Source organism: Poecile atricapillus, chromosome 8 (assembly GCF_030490865.1).
Source record: "Poecile atricapillus isolate bPoeAtr1 chromosome 8, bPoeAtr1.hap1, whole genome shotgun sequence".
NCBI classification, from domain to species: domain Eukaryota; kingdom Metazoa; phylum Chordata; class Aves; order Passeriformes; family Paridae; genus Poecile; species Poecile atricapillus.
The window spans coordinates 7,647,606-7,666,440 of record NC_081256.1 but is presented as its reverse complement, the minus strand read 5'-3'; the positions used below and the strand labels follow the sequence as shown (position 1 = coordinate 7,666,440).

Below are 18,835 nucleotides of genomic sequence, written 5' to 3'. Positions count from 1 at the left end.
CCTCATCCTCTTCCTTAGCTTTGTTCCAAATTGACACTCCAATTCTCTGCTCTCCTTTCTCCTTACAACACCTGCAAACAGGGGACAGCAATTCCATTCTCCCAACCTGTTTCTCCTGCAAACCTCTTTCTTCTTTGGAAACGTCTTTCCTTCTTAAATCCCCCGTTTTGTGCTGCACCCTGGTCAGGATATGTGTGTTGCAGAACTGCCCTGTCCTGGGACAGGGAGCAGGGCCTGCTGGCAGTGGCAGGTCATCGTTGAGAGCTGGACACTGCCCTGTGGAGCTGCATGTGCTGGGCCATGTGGGCCCTGTGGAAAACCACCATCATTTCAAACCTTTGTAAAGGGATTTGCTTGGGCCAGCTCACAGCAACAGCAGCTTCAGCACAAATCCATGTTTGAGGCTCAGGAATTAAATGTGTTGTATTTGGGAGTAGACAAAAGTGTGAAGGGAGAAGGAAGGCACAGAACCTTTGCCTTGTTCAAACCATCCCAGTGATTCCTGCTCCAGGAGCTCATACTTGCAGTGTCCCTGTGGTTAATCCAGTCACAAATCCTTTGACCTCTGCTGAACTAAGTCATGGCCCCTTTAACATTCAGGAATTATTGACCCTTTGCTATCAAACTTTTTGCATTTGTGGGCCAGTCAGGGATGTGTGTTTCCAAAATGGTTTTAATTTACTTTCATTGCTCAGTTTGAGTAGTGGATTGGCCTGCAACATGGGGAAAAAATAAAATCCCTTGAGAAGGGCAGAGGAGGCTGATAAATAATGTATTTGATGGGAAGGGAAATGATTTCTCTGGAGTCCTAATAATGGAACTGTCCAGATAACCCAGATACATCCCATCCCTAGCATGGAAATTAGATATTCCTTTTATCTTTACAGTCCATTTCCAGACATTTATCTCCTGGCCAGGTGTGCATTGTGGCTTTCCATCTTACACCCCTACACAGCCCTCTACTCCTGTGCATTAATTGCACTGATCTGTAATAATATTAATGATATTTATTGTACTTATTAATGATATTAATTGTACTGATCTGTAAGTCCAATGGAACAGTTAAAATGTGTCTGTCAGAATTCTTGCTTCTGTTTAATTTTAAACATATGGAATTGCTTAGTGTCGAAAAACATGAGATCTGTGTTTCTTGGGTGCATGCAGCCAGTGACTTAACAATGCCCAGCCCTTAAATTCCAAGAAATAACTCATTTCAGGCCATTTGACCTTGGAAAGAATTAAGAGGTATATTGTCTTTGTGATTTAGACATGGAATTCCACTTATTTTCTTTTTCACTCCACATGAATATAATTTTTTGAGAGCCTATGTACAATCTTCCCTGCTTGCTCAAGGCCAGGTATGCAGAAGGGGGTGCTTTGGCTCACTGGATTACCTGCAAGATTCACAACTTCAGTGATAATCTTTGAGGTGGCATCTGGGTTTCTAAAATATGTAGGCACATCCTACTTCCTGTGCAATGGAGATAAGATGTTTATCTATCTAATCATTTGAACAATCAATGGGTATATGTTATTTCAGGTCCCCAAAACATAACTCTGAGCAACATTTACTAGAGTTACTCTGTTGAACTTGGTGATGTTGCACAAGCACAAACCTTGGTGTTATTCCTTGTCCACTTTCATATTTGGGAAGGCTTGAGGGAGCAGAGTCCCAGCCCTTGGAGAATTGTCTTTTCCAGAGTTAAGTACTTTTCACTGAGCTTCAGGTAAAGAAAGACTTGATTGGTTTTGATGTTTCAGTAGAGAAAGTATAATGAAACCGTTGTGTTGTGGGTGTAACCGAGGTAGGAGAGATGTCAGGGAAGGCAGAATGAACCTGGATTCCAGGTTAGCTTCTTTTCTGGTTGATCAAATATGCTGCTGAGGAGTATTCCACCCTTGCCCTCTGCTGCAGGCAGCCAGTGTGTGGGAAAGGAACCCTGAGATTATTTCTGACTGCATTGTCCTTAGTTAATCCTGGATCACAGAAGGGCAGGAGGGGTCAAGTTCTTCTTGAGGGCAGCTTAGGTACTTTTGGTTCTGGTACGTAGTAAGAACAAGCCTGTGCAAATATCAACTTTTGAGGGTTTTTTGGGGTTTTTTTTTGAGGTTTTGTCAAACTTTGTCCATGGTCACTTCTAAACATTGCATCATTTTGGCTGTGTGAGAAGTTGTTTGAAAATAGCCAGTTGTACACTTAGCAATGCCTGAACAATTCCTCTGCGTGTGCAGTCTTTGTACCCGTTGAAATGTATGTGTGTGAAAGCTCTTATCTGAAGAACAATGCTGTAGGACAGTTGTTTCATTTCTCTGGAGTTTCTTTATCAATGTAGCTACACTAGAAAGTCCTTTTTTTTTTAATCTCTGCAGACTCTGCCATGCTTGGTTCGAATGTGCAGTAAGGACAGACTGCTGGAGGAGCGGGTGGAGGGGGCAGAGACTCTGGCCTACCTGATTGAGACGGACGTGGAGCTGCAGAGGATGGCCAGCATCACCGACCACCTCATCGTCATGCTCGCAGACTACTTCAAGTACCCCAGCTCTGTCAGTGCCATCACCGACATCAAGAGGGTGCGTTCCCTGACCCGGCTCTGAACCTGGGGAAATGGGCAAAACTGAAAATGAATGAGCTCATGATGGGTTTTTAATTTTGTTTAAACCTGATGACTGAGATCCTCAATTGAAAGTCCAGCAGGACTTAATTCTTGATGTTTGTACTCTCCAATATCTCCAATATCCAATATCTCCAAATATCAGTCACTGCTTTTTGGAGACTTCATTAACCACACCAAAGTGTGTGTATCTGGTCTTGCCATCCTTTAAGTTTAAACATCTTGCCTTCAGGAACCAGTACATTTCAGCTTCATAAGAGATAATAGTCCCTGTGAAGAGAGATTTGTTTCCAACTCTGAGGTCAGGTTTGTGGAAAATCTGAAGTTCAGAGATGGTTCTGTTGTGTTGAAGCACAAAAACGTGTATGTTTTGCACTGTTTTGTATTATGAGTTATCTGCACTTGCAAGACGTTGGATAAACAGACCAGATACACCTTGGAGTCTTACTGAGTCTGGTTATTAGAAAGTACCAAAAAATACCTTACAGATCTTTGCTTTTTTTATGAAACTGGCCCAAGATACAGGTTCATTTCTCTGACCCTTATAGAATGGGGTTACTTCTACACAGAGAGCCTCTTGAATTCTCTGTAAAAATGCAAATGAAATATTAAAAAATTAGTTACAGTATAAAAAACTGAGCAAAAAGTAGTCTAGCAACTTATTGAGGAATAATGGACTTTGGCTGTAGTATCAAAACTATGATCAGATTCCAAAAGAGAGTGGGGCAATTCTAAATATTATGACAGTGCTCTGAGTATGCAATAAGTCTGTAGAAGCAGCCAGCTGGGAATCCAGGGTGCTGGCTTTGGACAGAGTGCTTGGAATTGCACCCCATAAGGTAAAACTACATGAGGAGTGAGCAAGAAATCTGCCAAATAGAGAACTTGTCTGCTTAAAATATTTATAACAATTATATAATACTTTTGCTCCAATATAGCTGCACTAGAGAGAGTTACTCATAGAGCTTAATTTTTGACATTTATTTTATATCAGCACTTTGCTATCTTAGACTGTCATTTTCCTGGCATTTTGTGTAGACTTTGAAGATTGCATTGTTTTGTAGAACACTTTGGTACAGAGTTTTGAGGGCAGTGAGAGTCACAGAATTATTCTCACAGTGAAGAGAACATGAGGAGATCGGGGGGCCCAAATTTGTGTTCCAAGCACGGTCAACCTCAAACACGGCTATTTTATGATGCCTTTAGTTCTCCCATTAATTATCATAAAATCACAGAATATCCTGAGCTGGAAGGGACCCACAAGGATCATCCAGTCCAGCTCCTGGCCCTGCACAGACACCCCAACAATCCCAGCCTGGGCATCCCTGAGAGCATTGTCCAAATGCTCCTGGAGCTGTGGCAGCCTCAGGGCCGTGCCCATTCCCTGGGGAGCCTGGGCAGTGTCCCAGAACCCTCTGGGGGAAAAACTTTTCCCTGATATCCAACTTCACCCTCCTTAAGATGGCCTGAGATTTAGAGACCAACTTTGGCTCCTGCTTTTGCTTCAGTTCTCTTTATAAAATTTCCCTTGATTCTCTCCCAAATTTTTCACTCCTGGATAGTTCCTGTAAGTTTCTGTTGGGAGATAAAAATAGCTTTTACCTGAATATGGTCTTGATAGAGACCTAACCTAACCTTGTTTTGGCCTCAAGTTGAAGACAAAGTTGTCTGCTCTGTGACTCAGCAGAGGAATGAACCGTATTCTTAGCTCTGGTTATTGAATTTAGCTGGTAAATGTGGACATGAGCAGCACTTAGTGCGTCTGGCTGCCCCTGGAGCAGAGAGAGAGTGGGTAAGCACCAGTTAAAATAAATCAGAATATCACACTGCAGCTGCTTTGGTGGCTGAGCCTGGTGTCTGTGCTGTATTCCCCAGCTGGACCATGACCTGAAGCACGCCCACGAGCTGCGCCAGGCCGCCTTCAAGCTCTACGCGTCCCTGGGGGCTAACGACGAGGACATCCGCAAAAAGGTGAGCCTGGGGAGGCTGCTGGGACAGTGCTCAGCCAAAGGGGCAGCTGGAAGGCAGCAATTCCCAGCCTCCCAGCCATTTTCCCCATTATGATGTAAATAGCTCGAAATTGAGACCTCTTTCCTCCATTAATATAAACTTTCAGATTGCATAGAATTGGAACAAAAATTAATGTCTTGCTATCAGAGCATAACAAAAGTTTAGTTATGTAAGCATCTTCACTTTGATGAACTACACTTGCACAAGGAGTTGTCTTTCAATGTTTTTGGTACTTGGCTACTCATAAGGAATATTGTGGCATATGAGAAATTTCTGAAACTTGTGTTCTGAGAGCGATAATACGCCTCTGTTCTCATTTATCCTATTATATAATAACTGTTAAAAAAAAAAAAATAAACCCTGGAAAGTCTGCTCATATTGGGAAACAAAGTCGGAATTTGTTTCCTGATTCTCAAGTGACCACGGGGCCTTGCACTGTCATAGTTGTTGGTGATTCAAACATTACAGCAAAGAGATTGGTTGCTTGGAGCACTCACATAGTTAAAAATTAATGTGTGGAAAGTGGAGGGAACTTAATAAATGAATGATTAAAAGGAGCATTTGTTTTTAAATTAATCATGGATTTAGTGTCATGTAGCAAGTTTAGAGGACAGGAATGTTTTCTGAGTATATTTGCTGGTTAAAGGGGAAAAGCAGAAGGAAGGGGGCAGAAAAACACAGGGTGCAAAGATAACATCAGGAGGATTTATCAGTGGGGAACCACTCAGGATCTCCAAAATTCAACCTCATAAGCTCCTCTTTTGTTGCTTTAGTTAATAGTGAGGATCCTTCTTTTACACAGCTTTTAATAAGCAGTGGGTGTGTACATGCTAAAGTAGATTTATTATGCAAAATCCATCATTCATCCAGGTATTAACTTCCTTTTATACTGGTCTTAAGTGTTTGTGCTGGCCTTGTCTAAATATGGCAGATGAGCCACTGGATATTTTCTATCCACGCAGCTCTACAACCTGATCTGTAGTTGTATATGTTGTGTGCACTCACACATGCTCACTTTCATTTTAATATGACATTTAAGGGTAATCCATGTATATGTGTGTATATAGATAGAAGATTTGTATATATATAAAAATCACCTTCTTGTTCCTTGATGATCAAAAGCCACGGTGGAACAGAGAATGCAGATTTTTTAATTTCCGAATTGTCTGTAGATAAACAAAACTTAATCTGGCAAGAGAGTTTGGTGTGCTGGTTTTAGCTGCAGTTTTTATATGTAACATTCAAAATACTGTAGCCAAAAACCCAGCAAGCCATGAATGCTGTTGAGTTGTGCACTGACCTGAGTTCTTTGGCCCAGATCATTGAGACCGAGAACATGATGGACCGTATCGTTAACGGCCTGTCTGAGTCCAGCATCAAGGTGCGCTTGGCTGCAGTCAGGTGAGCCTGTCCTCATCCATGCAGAACCTCTGTCACAGTCTGTGCTACACCTGGGACAGCTCCTGCTGACTGTCTGAGAGCTGCTCTGAACTCAGTTCTGCTGTTGGGAACTCTCCTGGGGGAGAGGGGCAGTTACTCTGGGCTGGTGTGGGGTTTTCTCTTGGCCGTTCCCAGGCTTCTCCTTGCCTGCCTCCCAGCTCAGTAATCCTTGTGGAGCAGCAGGGTGTGTTCAGCAGTGTCCATGCGGGTGTGCATGTCTCACAGAAAAAATTTGTCTTCTATTCCAGATGTTTGCACAGTTTGTCCCGTTCTGTCCAGCAGCTCAGGACAAGTTTTCAGGATCATGCTGTATGGAAGCCTTTAATGAAGGTAAGTGAGGAGCAGTCAGGTCTCAGTGCCTGGAGTGTTCTGGTCCATTCAAGGAGCACAGGGTGTCCGTTCAATGGGCATGCCTTGCTGTAGAATCATGATAAAAATTACCTAGAAATCAAAATCCCGTGGCCTTCTCTTAAGAGAGTTGTAAGTCACAAAAAGCAACATCAGCAAATGTGTGATTCATGCTTGGTTTTTAGTTGGCCTTTTGTTTCCTTTTTTTCATAGTTGTTTTTGGGAGGGTTTTTGTCATCAGTGAGTGAAGCTAAATTATTCTCAGTGTTCATACAGGACACTACAAGTACCAGATGTCCCTTAATTTCAGACTCAGACTAGATGGCCCAGTTCATACTAGGTCTGTGACCCCTGCAAGAGAATTCAGATCTGTATTTTTTCCTGTAATTCTCTGCCTCTTGCATCTCAGTGCAGATTCTATAGCTGAAACCAAAGAGCTCAGAAAGACCTTTAAAAAGACACATTATCATATAGTGCAATTTTCCACAAGATTAAGTGAGATTCAAGTGTTTAAGATGTATGTCATCTCTCATCCTGTAATGTCACTGTCATAAATGCAGATAAATAAAACAGTTCATCAGTTTCAACATCTTACAGATCTTGAAAATGCAGAATAGACGAAATCTGCAGGCTTGGGCAGTATTGACACCTATAGGAATCTCCTAAAGTGAGTTTGACTTGACTGTTCAAAAGTGAAATGGCCAGAGCACAGAAAGTGTTGTTTGCAGTAGGGAACAAGGGAGGAACATGTTTGGTTTAGGAACTGATGCTGCTGGAGATCCAGGCAGAGATAAGGGACTATGACTTGTCTCAGGCTCTGAGAGGATGCTCGTTCGGAATTTGCTGTGTTGTGCTTAGCATGAGGTACAGAGGGGTTGAAGAGGCTCCTCCTGGAGCTTCCTCTGCATATGTATCCTCTGCAGAGCAGGGCCTGTCCCCACTGATTTCTGCTAAATTGGACTGAAAGCTCTCAAATCTGACTTCCATGAAATAATGCATTGCTCCAGCTTGCCCTGTGACGTGTATCATTGTCTGTGTCTGTACTGCTAGCATCAAAGCACCTCCTGAAGTCTGGAATATCCAGCTACAGCATAATTTCAGATATTCCATTTTAGTGGTCTCTTCATTATCCTACTAACAGAATTCCTTTTTCTCCCCTCTGTGACTGCAGGTTTTACAGAATGCTCCAAATGAAATTCTTGTAGTAGCATCTTCCACGCTATGCAATCTTCTTCTGGAATTCTCTCCAAGCAAGGAGGTGAGTACTTAGCCAGCAGCAGGGAAAGGGGATGGGCTGAAGTGAGATTACACAATGGTTCAATTAGCATAAAGGTGTGTTAATTGGCAGCCATTGCTTATGACATGTTAAGGAGCTGTGATGTTACAGAGCCTGTGCCACTGATAGCTTGGGAACAAAAAAAAAACCATCTGCTTACAGTGCTGTGACAGTTACTTTGGTCTCTAAAGAAAAGACGTAGACATGAAGTTTTGTCATTTCCTTTTTACTTGTAAAACACAGTTATCTAAAAAGATCATAAACAAGAAGAAAACACACTGATAATTTGCAATGTGATCCATTGTCTTAGAGAATTACTGCTACTGTAATGCTGAAAATGCTAGCATAGCTGAGTCTTGTGGTTTTATTGTTCTCAGATGAACAGTACAGGATGTCTGGTTCTGCAGAGTCTGTATTTCATACAGATTGTACACACAGATCAACACTGCATAGCAGTGCAACAACTCCCCAAGTCTAAAATACTTTTTAATTACAGAAAATATTTACAAGATTGTGCTGTATGTGGGAACCTGCTGGGCACTTTGGATTTCCAAATTTTCAGTTGGTCTTGGTGGTTTCAATTATATCTGTGAGACAGAAAATTAACAGAAATAATGCCAAGAACAGTTCACTGGCCATGGGGCTTTTTTTGTTGGTTGGGGGTTTTGGGTTTTTTTTGTTTGTTTGTGGGTTTTTGATAGTTTGGTTTAGTGGTTTTTTTTGTGTGTGTGTGTGTTTTTTGTTTGATTGGTTTTCATAATTTGGGGTTTTGGTGAGGGGTTGTTTTTTTTCAGTGTTTCTACTTCAAATTTCAGTGAAATACTGGATTTTCTGTCAGGATATTTGTTTCATGTCAAAAACATTGTCAAAAGAAAATTGATTTTGTATGGGGAAGGAATATTTAGAAGTACTAGATTTGAAAGCCTCTGTAAGGCATCTGATATTTTTTTACATTTTACCCTTTTCTTCTACATAATTTTCATATATGCAGTTAGTCTAAGTAGTGTTGTAAAGATCTGTTTTTCCCTCCTTCTTTCAGCCTATTTTAGAATCAGGAGCCATAGAACTTCTATGTAGTTTAACCCAGAGTGAAAATCTTGCCTTGCGAGTGAACGGCATTTGGGCTTTAATGGTGAGTAGGACACCCCAATGAAATCCCACTTGTCACTGTGTTCCTTAAAAAGGTTTGTGAACATATCTTGTAGAACTTGTCAGTTGTTATTAAAAATTACATAATTGAAATCTGGCTTGTCGTTCCACCAAACTGCAGAAGCAAAACAGCATCAGCCTGGAACACTTCATCCATTAGTCCATAAAGTAAAATAAATTCTTCAGTTCTGGTACTAATTTTGTTGCCAGGATCATTCAGGGAAGCTGTTAAGTAGTGTCAGTAGCATGCCGGGGTAAATAAGAGCAGGTAATAACCGGGTTAGCTGTAAGGCAATGTGGAAATTGAATTGACTGTGTAGCAGTTGCTCATAAATTACAGCCTTTTTTCAAGATTAATTTAGGAAGGATGTATTCTTGTAGGGAATAGTCTACTAACAGAGTGAAAGCCCAGGTGTTCAGATAAAAAAAATCAATTTCAAAGTGTGTCTGTTTCAGAATATGGCATTTCAAGCAGAACAGAAGATCAAGTCAGACATCCTGCGAGGTCTGAGCACAGAGCAGTTGTTTCAGTTGCTTTCTGATTCCGATGTAAATGTTCTGATGAAAACTTTGGGACTGCTCAGGAATCTTCTCTCCACTCGCCCAGTAAGTAGAGCTGCAAACAGACCTTCTGAAAGCTGACCAAACAACAGCCAAACCAGTGCTTCTGTGCAAGACATTTTCCTGTTTTAACACCATTTGGATTTATTCAAATATCTGTAAGCAAACGTGCAAATCAGTATGAGAAAGTATTGGAAAGAATCCTCTGCATCCATGGAAACATTGTAATTATTATCAGAGCTAGACATTTTCATTTAATGTTCAGTTCCATTGCATTTAGCTTTTAGCAATATTATTTTCATAGCAGTTTCTCTGTGAAACTTGTCCACAACAACACCGAGGGTTGCACCGTTGAGTCAGTGTATGGGAAGGTTCAGATCTTAGAGATACCTGTCTTTCTTCTTCCTTGGCACTTGAAATACTTCTGTTCTTATCCATCTACACAGACAGTACTGTCTTTGTGAATTTGGCTGTGGGACTGTGCCTTTACAAAATGCAGACATTCATTTTGCACCCTGAAATAAAATGGTTGGAAAATGTAAGCTCGGGAGTTGTTTTTGACAGGGAGAAAGAAATATTCATGGAGGAAAAGAAAGGTAATCCCCTGTGAAGAACAGAGGGATGCAGCAAACATTTGGCAAGCCAACATTTTGGAGGGGAAAAAACCCATGAAGCCTCTCCTGTCCATTTATCACTTACTGTGTTTCTACCAGAAAAAGGTCGCTGTAAAAAAATCTTCTGATATTTTTACTCATTGAGTCTCAATAACCTCCATAGAAAATTAGCTCTGTCTTAATGTGAAGGCACTTAATAGCCTGTCTTTCATTGAATTCACCCTGACAATTCTCACTGTCACTTAAGGTGTTCTCCATCTGTAGCTAAGGGCCAGCTTCACTGCTTCCTGTGGTAGGTTTTAGAGCCAGAACCAGCCATTTTCAACCTCTACCCAAAACTCACTTCAAAGTAACTCATTCAGCAGCTTTCCAATCAAAACCCATTTTTAGCAATTTTAAGAAGTCCTACAAGAATCCCTGAGGTCTTAAAGAATTTTAGTGTGCCACGTGCTGGTCATCTCTCGTGCCTGTTTGCTGCCACTCCTAAGGTTGGGTATAGTTAATCCAGTAGATCTTGTTTCATCTTCTCTCATAATCTGTCACCAAGTGACCTTTGAGCTGTGACCCTGTCAACTTAGGGCAGTTTTCCCAGACAATAACCAATGCATCTGGCTTATTTCTCTGTGCCCTCTAAGGCTTTGGAAAGGTGGCTACTGGACCTGGGCACAGTATCCCTTCAAGAGTAGCAAATACCAGAGAAGAAACATCAGTTTTCTGGCCCATCTCTGATATTACCCCTTGGTTATCAGAAGAGAAGTGATTGTTTCCAACTGCAGCACCACCCATTTAGAGCCTGGGTCAGCAGGGTTCAGTCCTCAGCCTGGCTACTGGGACAGCAGTGTCTCCTCTACAGGTGACAGGGAAAGCACCACCAGGGCCCATGCAATGCTCTCTCAGACAAAAGCAGGCTCCACATGAAGAAGAATGTTCTGAAGTGTTTCTGCATAAATTCTTGGTTTGGGAGAGCTAACTGGGAGCAGTGCTCTGTGTGCAGTGTTGCTACTCCTCACTTGGAGTGATTCAAGTGGGAATGTACCTTCCTTTTCCGGGGAATTACACTAAATGTATTTCATTCTTGCTTTGGCAGCACATAGACCACATAATGAGCACTCATGGGAAGCAAATCATGCAAGCAGTGACCCTCATTCTGGAAGGGGAGCACAATATAGAAGTCAAAGAGCAGGTATCTTTTCTGTTTTGTGCTGTCTTGGCAGAATAAAATATAAGAGAGCAAAAAATGCTTACTGTTCACAACATGTCATTTTTGTTTGGGATTATGATGTGCTGTGAATATTTTACTGAGATCTGTCAGAGGAATAACCTGAGCACCTACAAGAATGCTTTTCTTTCTAATGGATTGTTACATAATTGTTTGAACTGAATTCAAATTGGTTTTGCAAATGTAGGTTTGGCATAGAGGAGGGATGTGAGAGCAGAAGAATTAAACTGGGGCCATTGCATGGCAGGAAGGGATTAGTAGGAATAGAAGCACTAGCTGGGGAAAGAGCATCCTGGTGGAGCCCAGGAAAAAGTGGGGAGGGACCTGGCCTGACAAGTTAAAACTTAAGAAAAGCAATCTGCAAGAGGAAAGGCAGAGGGAAAGAGGAGATGGCCAGTGGGGAATGGCATCCTGGAACCAATGTACAGAGACAGCTGCTGTGGGGGTGCTAAAGCAGCAGTTTAAGGATAGGTGGGCAGGATTTGGCTGGGTAACTCATGCCAGACAAGATGGGTAGTGGGAGAACTGTGTTCCTCATATGGGGTGTGTAGTGGGGAAGGATGGGGGGAGCAAGGAGCTGTGGGAGATACCAGAGGATTGCTTTGGCTTAGGTTGATATGGGTAGCAAACAGCCTGGGAAATGAGTGTAGGAGTAGAGCTAGTCTAAATCCCTGAACAGGCTGAAGACCAACAGGCCTTCTTTGGTGATTTAAGTGCAAAATTAGTAAAAAAAATCCCCAAAGACTCCTGCTAGCAAGTTTAGTGACACCATGGCTCTGGTACAGATGAGAACTAACCATGTTTGTCTTTCTAAATAGGTCTTCCTGATAAAGCTGTGGTGACAGGAATGGCCTTTATTGCCATAGGTTATTTACCTTGCCATGCCTATCTCAATTACTTTGCAGGAGAACCAGCATACCTGGGAAATAGTCTGGAAAAGGGCTGAGGCCGAATATGGTCTTTGGAATTTGAGGCCTATATCCACTGAGCATTTCCTTTGTCCCTGTGGTGCAGCTGGCTCTTATTTCAAGATCCAGTACTACCTGTCTGCACACCAGAACCCCTACTTGCAGCAGGACAGTGCTTGTCTCTGTCACTGCCAGCCTCATCAGGATGTAATTAGCAGCTTGGAAGTAATTAGTCTCTGCAGCTGCTGATGCAGCACAGTGCAGCTTAGACACAAGCACCATACAAGTGCTGATCATACTCCAGTGTCCTCCCAGCCTGTCCAGAAAACATGGTCAAGTTCTTCCAGAGCTCTTTGGGAAAGAGTTTGTGAAGCATCTGCTGGTGCCCCTGAGAGCCAGGGAAGGGGCTGTGCCAGTCAAAGGTCTGTGCAGGTAGTGCCAACATGGGCCAGGGTGCTTCAAGGGCATCCTGTGAGATGGCTTCTCTAATTTGCAAGAAACAAGCACCTGCAGAAGTAGCTGGAGTTACCTCTGCAGGTGACAGCTGGGATTGTGATTAGACTTGTTGAAAACAAATTACTCCTCTGCTAGATCAGCAGAAAAGCCTCTGTCTCTCCTTTTCCTGGCCTGAAGAACAAGGTGGAAATGGTTGGGGTTTGTTGTTTTTCCTTTACCCCCAGCCACTGCTACAGAACAGACTGCTCTATATTCCAGGGCATTTATTCTTTTCTGTATGTTGCAGATTTCCATAACAGACTTAAAATGTACTTCCTTGCAATGAATTAATGAGTGCTGCTCTTCATTTTAAAATGGTGATGAATGTTTTTGGCCAGGGCTGCTCCCCACAGCTGGTAACTCCTTGGCATTGGCCCTAGATGTGAGCAAGCTGGAAACTCCAGATTAAAGATATTAAAACTAATTAAAGGAATTGTTTGTCCTGAGTTCAGAGCTGTCAGGGAAGCTGTCATGGGATGTGATCTGGTGCCAAATAACTTCCCAGTTTTTCTCTCTTTCAGACATTGTGTATCCTTGCCAATATAGCAGATGGCACGACAGCAAAAGAACTGATTATGACCAATGATGACATCCTGCAGAAAATCAAATACTACATGGTAGGGGGGATTTCTCTTAAAGGAATTGTGTTGGTCTTTTGCAGGAATGAAAAGGGGAGAGTGCTTTAGGATTTTGTGAATTATTCACTATCATGCATTTAATTCCCATATAACCAGTGGGGTGTAAGTGCAGTTCTGTATAGCAGAGGTGTACAGAGGAACTGACTAAAAGGAAAATCCAAGGATTATTTCCTATAAAAACATTACAGTGACATCATCTACATAGAAAACATTTAATGAACTTAGAAAAGTCATACCTTGGAGAGGTCAGTAAACATTTGGAAGGAAGTGATTGACCACTCAAGTGCCTTGTATTATGGCCCTATCTTTGAGAGAAGTTGTAGATAAGAATTAGTCTCAGCTTTGCTATCTTAATTTATTACATGATGAATGGCAAAATATAAGTCTTGTGAATTTCTGAATTTCTTCTTCTAAACTTGAGTTCTATTTTTCTGTATTTAGAGTCATTCAAATGCTAAACTACAGCTTGCTGCCATGTTCTGTATATCTAATCTCATATGGAATGAAGAGGAAGGTAAGAAACCCTCCTTATTAATGCACAAACATGTTACTATCCCGATCAAAAAGCTTTTGGTGCATAGTAATCAAAATTTGCAGTGCACAATGCAGTGGGATCCAAAGTGTAAGGGAAAACGTCATTTTAGGTGTAGTATGGAATACTTGGGTGTGGTCAGGAGACACTGAGGAGGATGCAGAGAGCTTTCAGGGGGAGACACAAGGACACAGTGACAATAAACAGGAGCTGGAGAGACACAGTGGGAGGTTTTCACCTGTAGCATTTCTGTGAAGCCTCAAAATAATTGAAGTGGAAGAGAATTCTTTTAAGAGCTTCCTGTTCTTAAAGGAGCTGTAGAAACTCATTTTTGGAGGGACCATGTTCACTGGAGAGAATAAATGGATTAGAAGGGGTTTTCTGGCAAAGAAATTTTCCACAGTATGGATGGCTTGAGTGGCTTGGGCTGAAACCAGCTAAAAGACTTGTGGGTGGAACTGGGAGCAATGGATAAGGCATTTGGTGAAAAATCATGGCCTGGGAGAGTAGGAGGTTACCAGGAGGGGGCTGAAGGATGGTGCTGCTCAGGGAGATATGGTGAGAAGAGGAGAGGGCAGAAGACAGGCTCAGAAACATTTCCAGGGGAGTGTTCTCTGCGTCCAAATCCCGTGAAATCACAGAGATAAGAATAAAACAGCTGAAGTCAGGATACCTTAGAATAAAGATTTTTGCCTTCAAGATGTTCTTGGCTCCAAACATGTGGACACAGAGCACAGCAAAAGAAGCTGGAGCTCTCTGGGGAAGCAGGCAGAGCTGAGGGAGTGTTTCCATGGCTGTTCTCTAGCTGGACATTGCTCCTTACCCCCACTTTAGCTGGTTTCTGTGCCCACCCCTCTCTGTTCTCCTGGAGACACTTGGGCTGGTGCCACTCCCAACAATGTGATTTGTTGTTCTTGCAGGTTCACAGGAGCGCCAAGACAAACTCCGAGACATGGGAATAGTAGATATTCTACATAAACTGAGTCAGTCCTCAGATCCAAATCTGTGTGACAAGTGAGTATGAAGATAATACAGGATCACCACAGTTGTTAATCACAATTAAATTATTTTAAACTAATTAAGCCCAGCAGTAACTTTGCACACACCTGTGCTGTTACCTGTGTTAGTATCCACACAGATCATCTGGCTGCTTCCCAAACACATGTAAAACCGAAACAGTTACTGACAATTTCTGGGGTTTTATGTTAACCTTTTGCAATGATCCCACCTACAGTTAGCAACAGCCCATATTTTTTCCATGAAGTAAAGGAGAAAATCTGATCTTTGGAAGATATCACACTCAGACAACACAACTCAAAACTGTGCAGTTGTTTTTAAAATGCATTAAATTCGGTATTCTTGGTTTTAAGAAAGATGTTCTAGTGTTCTTAGACATCTTTGTAGTAAAGTTAGGGCTTCTCATCTTAAAATCTATGCCGGAGTATTAGCATTGAAAATGATAATCAGAAACGTTTTGATGTCCTACCTCTGCCACACCAGCCCCCTCCTTGAGCTATTATGGCTTGTGATCACGGCAGGAAGCTGGGAAGAAACAAATAAATAATCTTCTTGTGTGTTGATGAGTTGTATCAGGTCCTGGAAAAGTCTGTTAAGGTCATGATAGCAGGTTGGGAGCTGTGGGGGACAAAGGAAGAGCAAAGCATCTCACTTCAGGTGGGAGGAAACTCAGAATTAGCCCATGTGATAATGGAACTGTAACCCCAGACTGGTAAGAGGTGGTTTTGTTTTAACAAAAATGTTGTGCAATATTAAGATTACATAAATTGCGTTATTAGACTGGCTCCTTCCTCTCTCTCACCTCACTGTAAGTTTTTGGTGAGGGCAGTACTCCTACAGGATTCCTAACAGGACTAGTATGCCTTCAGTGTATTTTGAGTTGACACTCCTTGATTTCTCAACTCAAAGACCTGCTTTTCACGGTACACCTGTATTATAGAAAGCAATTGCTCTTCAGTGACTGCTCTTTGAAGATTTTGGAAGGTGTATGTATATAACACACATCCCGAGCCCCACATCTAGTGTCATTGGCTAGATCAGGTTATCCTTGGATGCCAGGTGGATTCTTTAACAGTTACAGCCCACCCAGAGCATTTCTCTACCACAGGCCAGATCCTTCCAAAGTGAGGGAACCTTTTCTTCAGCCATCCTCCCCCCTTGTCTGCTGACACACTCTGAGCCTGCCCATGAAGCTGCTGCTGCTGCTGAAGCCAGACTCCTGTAATTAATGGGTTGTTCTTTCTTGCAGGGCGAAGACAGCACTCCAGCAGTACCTTGCATGATCAAAGACTAATTGAATCTATGGACACCCCTCATGTCTACTTAAGGAATAGCAGGAGATACTCCTGACTCCTTATATTTGCACAAGTCACCTTGGGCTGCATTTTTCTCAGGTGCAGGGAGCTGCTTTGCAGAAACAGTTCACATGATCAGGTCTCCAGTGCACTTGAGAATTTTCTTGAGGTAGTTTCTTTACTCAGAGGACTCTGGGGGGGTTGTTTTGGTTTTTTGAGATTTTTTTTTCCTGAGCTACCTGGACTCTCAGATAGAACAATCAGTCATCGTTTTCCTTTTGGGCCTCCAATTCTCTGCTTTTGCTGCAGCCTTGTGTGGGTGCGTGGGTGCTCGAGTGCGTGCGTGTGCCGGGCTGAGTGTGTGGGTATGAGACCTCACTTTTGGTTTTCCTTTTTTTTGTGTGAAAATCTTTTTCTACAGGTTTTCAAGGGTTAACCATTGTTTGCTGTACGAATACTTTGAATTATATACCGTTTGAATGAAAGGTTATTTAAAAAAAAAAACCAAACTGTTGTATCCCATAAAGTTTATTTTGAATTTTGAACAGATGAATGTTTTTAAGTAAAATATATGCATTTCTGAACTTCAGCTTAACTTACATTATACTTCCTTTTTAAAGAGAAAAATAGAGGGAGACAATAGACTCCAAATTCCAAGCAGCACATTCTATACTGACAAGGTCCAAGAGTTCTTTGCCACAATACAAGGCCACCTGGTATGGATGACATGCTCAGATTCATGGAATGGGCCAACTGGATTGGGTTTGGGTTTCTTTACATTTTTAGAAAACAAGCTCATACTTCAGGGTTAGCATGACTGATGCTTTCCAGAAAGGAGCAGGTGGCTGCAAGATCAGCAGGAATAAGGTCTTGCTTTGCCAGCCAGGAACTTGGTCAGCTAATTGCTGAAGGATTGGCTTATTCATGGTCAGAAGGATTTGCTGATCACTGATATCAGCGGAGCAGTTTGTTGTAGAAGTTACACCTTCCAGAGACTAGAAGGAGCTGGCAAGCAGGATTAAGGGATTGCTTTTGTTTTGCATCCTTTTTCTCCACAAATAGTTAAGCGACTTCCAAATTATTTCCAAAAATGATCAGCTGGGTGCATTAAGTTGGGGAAGGGATGGAAAAACTGGGGCTTCGGTCTTGTTTTATAGCTCAGTAATGTTGCTACAGATTTTCTGTATATATGCAGCTATACACATGTGCATGGATTTAGATTGCTGGATAATTGGTGGGCTGTGACTGCATCCAGAAGCCCTGACTGTGTATATTCCTGAAATGGTGCCTGCAAGTGTGCAGGGGGAAACACAAATGCAAGTGAAGGGGACTGTGTGAGGTCAGGCTGGAATGGCAGAGCCCAGTGGCTTCCCAGTCTCCTCAAGCAGTTCAGGGTTCTGACTTTGCCCAGGTCCCCTTTCAGTTTAGACCACAGCTCATAGTCAGACTCTCCAGACACTGTATTTACATAGCACTAACAGGCACTAGAGTTTGCAGCCAATGTCTTAAACCAAATCCTTCTTCTCTTACACTGAGCTTCAGGAAGGCTGCAGCAAGAGGAGAAGTCTGTAACTTCGCTAACCAATTTTGATAATTATCTAAATATTTTATTTCTAATCAGAAGGTCAAATTGTGATGACAGCCTTACTTTTTTCCAAGGTAACTCTTTGTGTCAGAAAATGTGACCGCAGTTTGGCCTGGAATTTGAATGTGCTGTATATCAGATAACTGTTATCACTTGGTTGCAAAGGAGAATATCTGCATTTCATGTAACTTCTTCCACTCTCAAAGACAAATAAAAGTGAGCACCTGACACTTTTTCCCCAGGCATTGCAGTAAGTGACTGGCAGTTTTTTAACGTCCTTCTGCAAATGTTTCATGATGGACTTTGGGGGTTGAGCAAAATGGAAAGTAAAAATATGTGAGAACTTGTTAAAACTCAGTGCTCAGAAGCAAAGTCTTGTTTATAAAATTCAATCAAATATATTTTTGCTTGAACAGAGAAAAAAGTTCTGAGGCAGGTATTGTAAATGCAAAACTGTCCAGTGGGCATCTCCCTGCTCCATTTGCACTCCTGTCTGTGTTTAGGAGCTCGAGTTCTTATGTATATCTTCTTATCCTTCCCCAACTCACATTCTGGAAGCAAATCTGTTTGATTCTATAGAACTTTGGTGCCTACAGGTGTTAAGAAAAAAGGTGAGTAAAAGTATCTCTGTACAAGTTTTGAGGTTTCCTAAAATTCTGCAAGAAAAACTAAAAACCAATGCTCAGACAATCTTGTTGCTGCATGAGAACAGTTGGCATTTTCCACAGGTATAGAGAGGACAAACTGTTGGATGAGAACATTTTTACATTCAGTTAAACTTTGTGAATAATTTTTGATGTTGCTATAGGTATGTACAAAAAGAAGAATACTGTAAATAAAAAGAACTTTACCAGAACATCTAGGTTTTTCTCAGCTTCCTGAAGAAATATGAGGTCTTTTTGCCAGCTTCTCTACGGCCTGAGATTCACAGTGGGACTGACTTTCCTGGTCACCCAGAGCATTCCCAACTTAATGAGGTAGCAGCAGCTTGTGAATTCCAGGGTTGCTTACAGAACCAAAGCAAAGTTTGTCTGGACATCTTATGAATCACCAGGATTTCTGCTGTTCTTGGGCCATTTCTCTGCTGAAAAGCCATCCTGATGGATGTTGATAAGTATGTCCTCTCTTTATATCTG

The 18,835-nt window shown here is 42.0% G+C and overlaps 1 protein-coding gene across 5 annotated transcripts in view; it reads left to right on the top strand.

The window, feature by feature from the left end:
• Positions 1 to 18,567, top strand: part of ARMC8 (armadillo repeat containing 8) — a 61,992-nt gene extending 43,425 nt beyond the window's left edge. For all 5 annotated transcript variants that reach the window (XM_058843818.1, XM_058843816.1, XM_058843820.1 and 2 more), the window contains 12 exons: positions 2,371 to 2,571; positions 4,488 to 4,583; positions 5,941 to 6,023; positions 6,311 to 6,392; positions 7,582 to 7,668; positions 8,726 to 8,818; positions 9,292 to 9,441; positions 11,098 to 11,193; positions 13,154 to 13,249; positions 13,712 to 13,784; positions 14,723 to 14,816; positions 16,069 to 18,567. In XM_058843818.1, coding sequence (XP_058699801.1) covers positions 2,371 to 2,571; positions 4,488 to 4,583; positions 5,941 to 6,023; positions 6,311 to 6,392; positions 7,582 to 7,668; positions 8,726 to 8,818; positions 9,292 to 9,441; positions 11,098 to 11,193; positions 13,154 to 13,249; positions 13,712 to 13,784; positions 14,723 to 14,816; positions 16,069 to 16,102 — 1,185 coding nt within the window. In that variant the 3' untranslated portion in view covers positions 16,103 to 18,567. The remainder of the gene's footprint in view (positions 1 to 2,370; positions 2,572 to 4,487; positions 4,584 to 5,940; positions 6,024 to 6,310; positions 6,393 to 7,581; positions 7,669 to 8,725; positions 8,819 to 9,291; positions 9,442 to 11,097; positions 11,194 to 13,153; positions 13,250 to 13,711; positions 13,785 to 14,722; positions 14,817 to 16,068) is intronic.
• Positions 18,568 to 18,835: the final 268 nt, after the last annotated feature.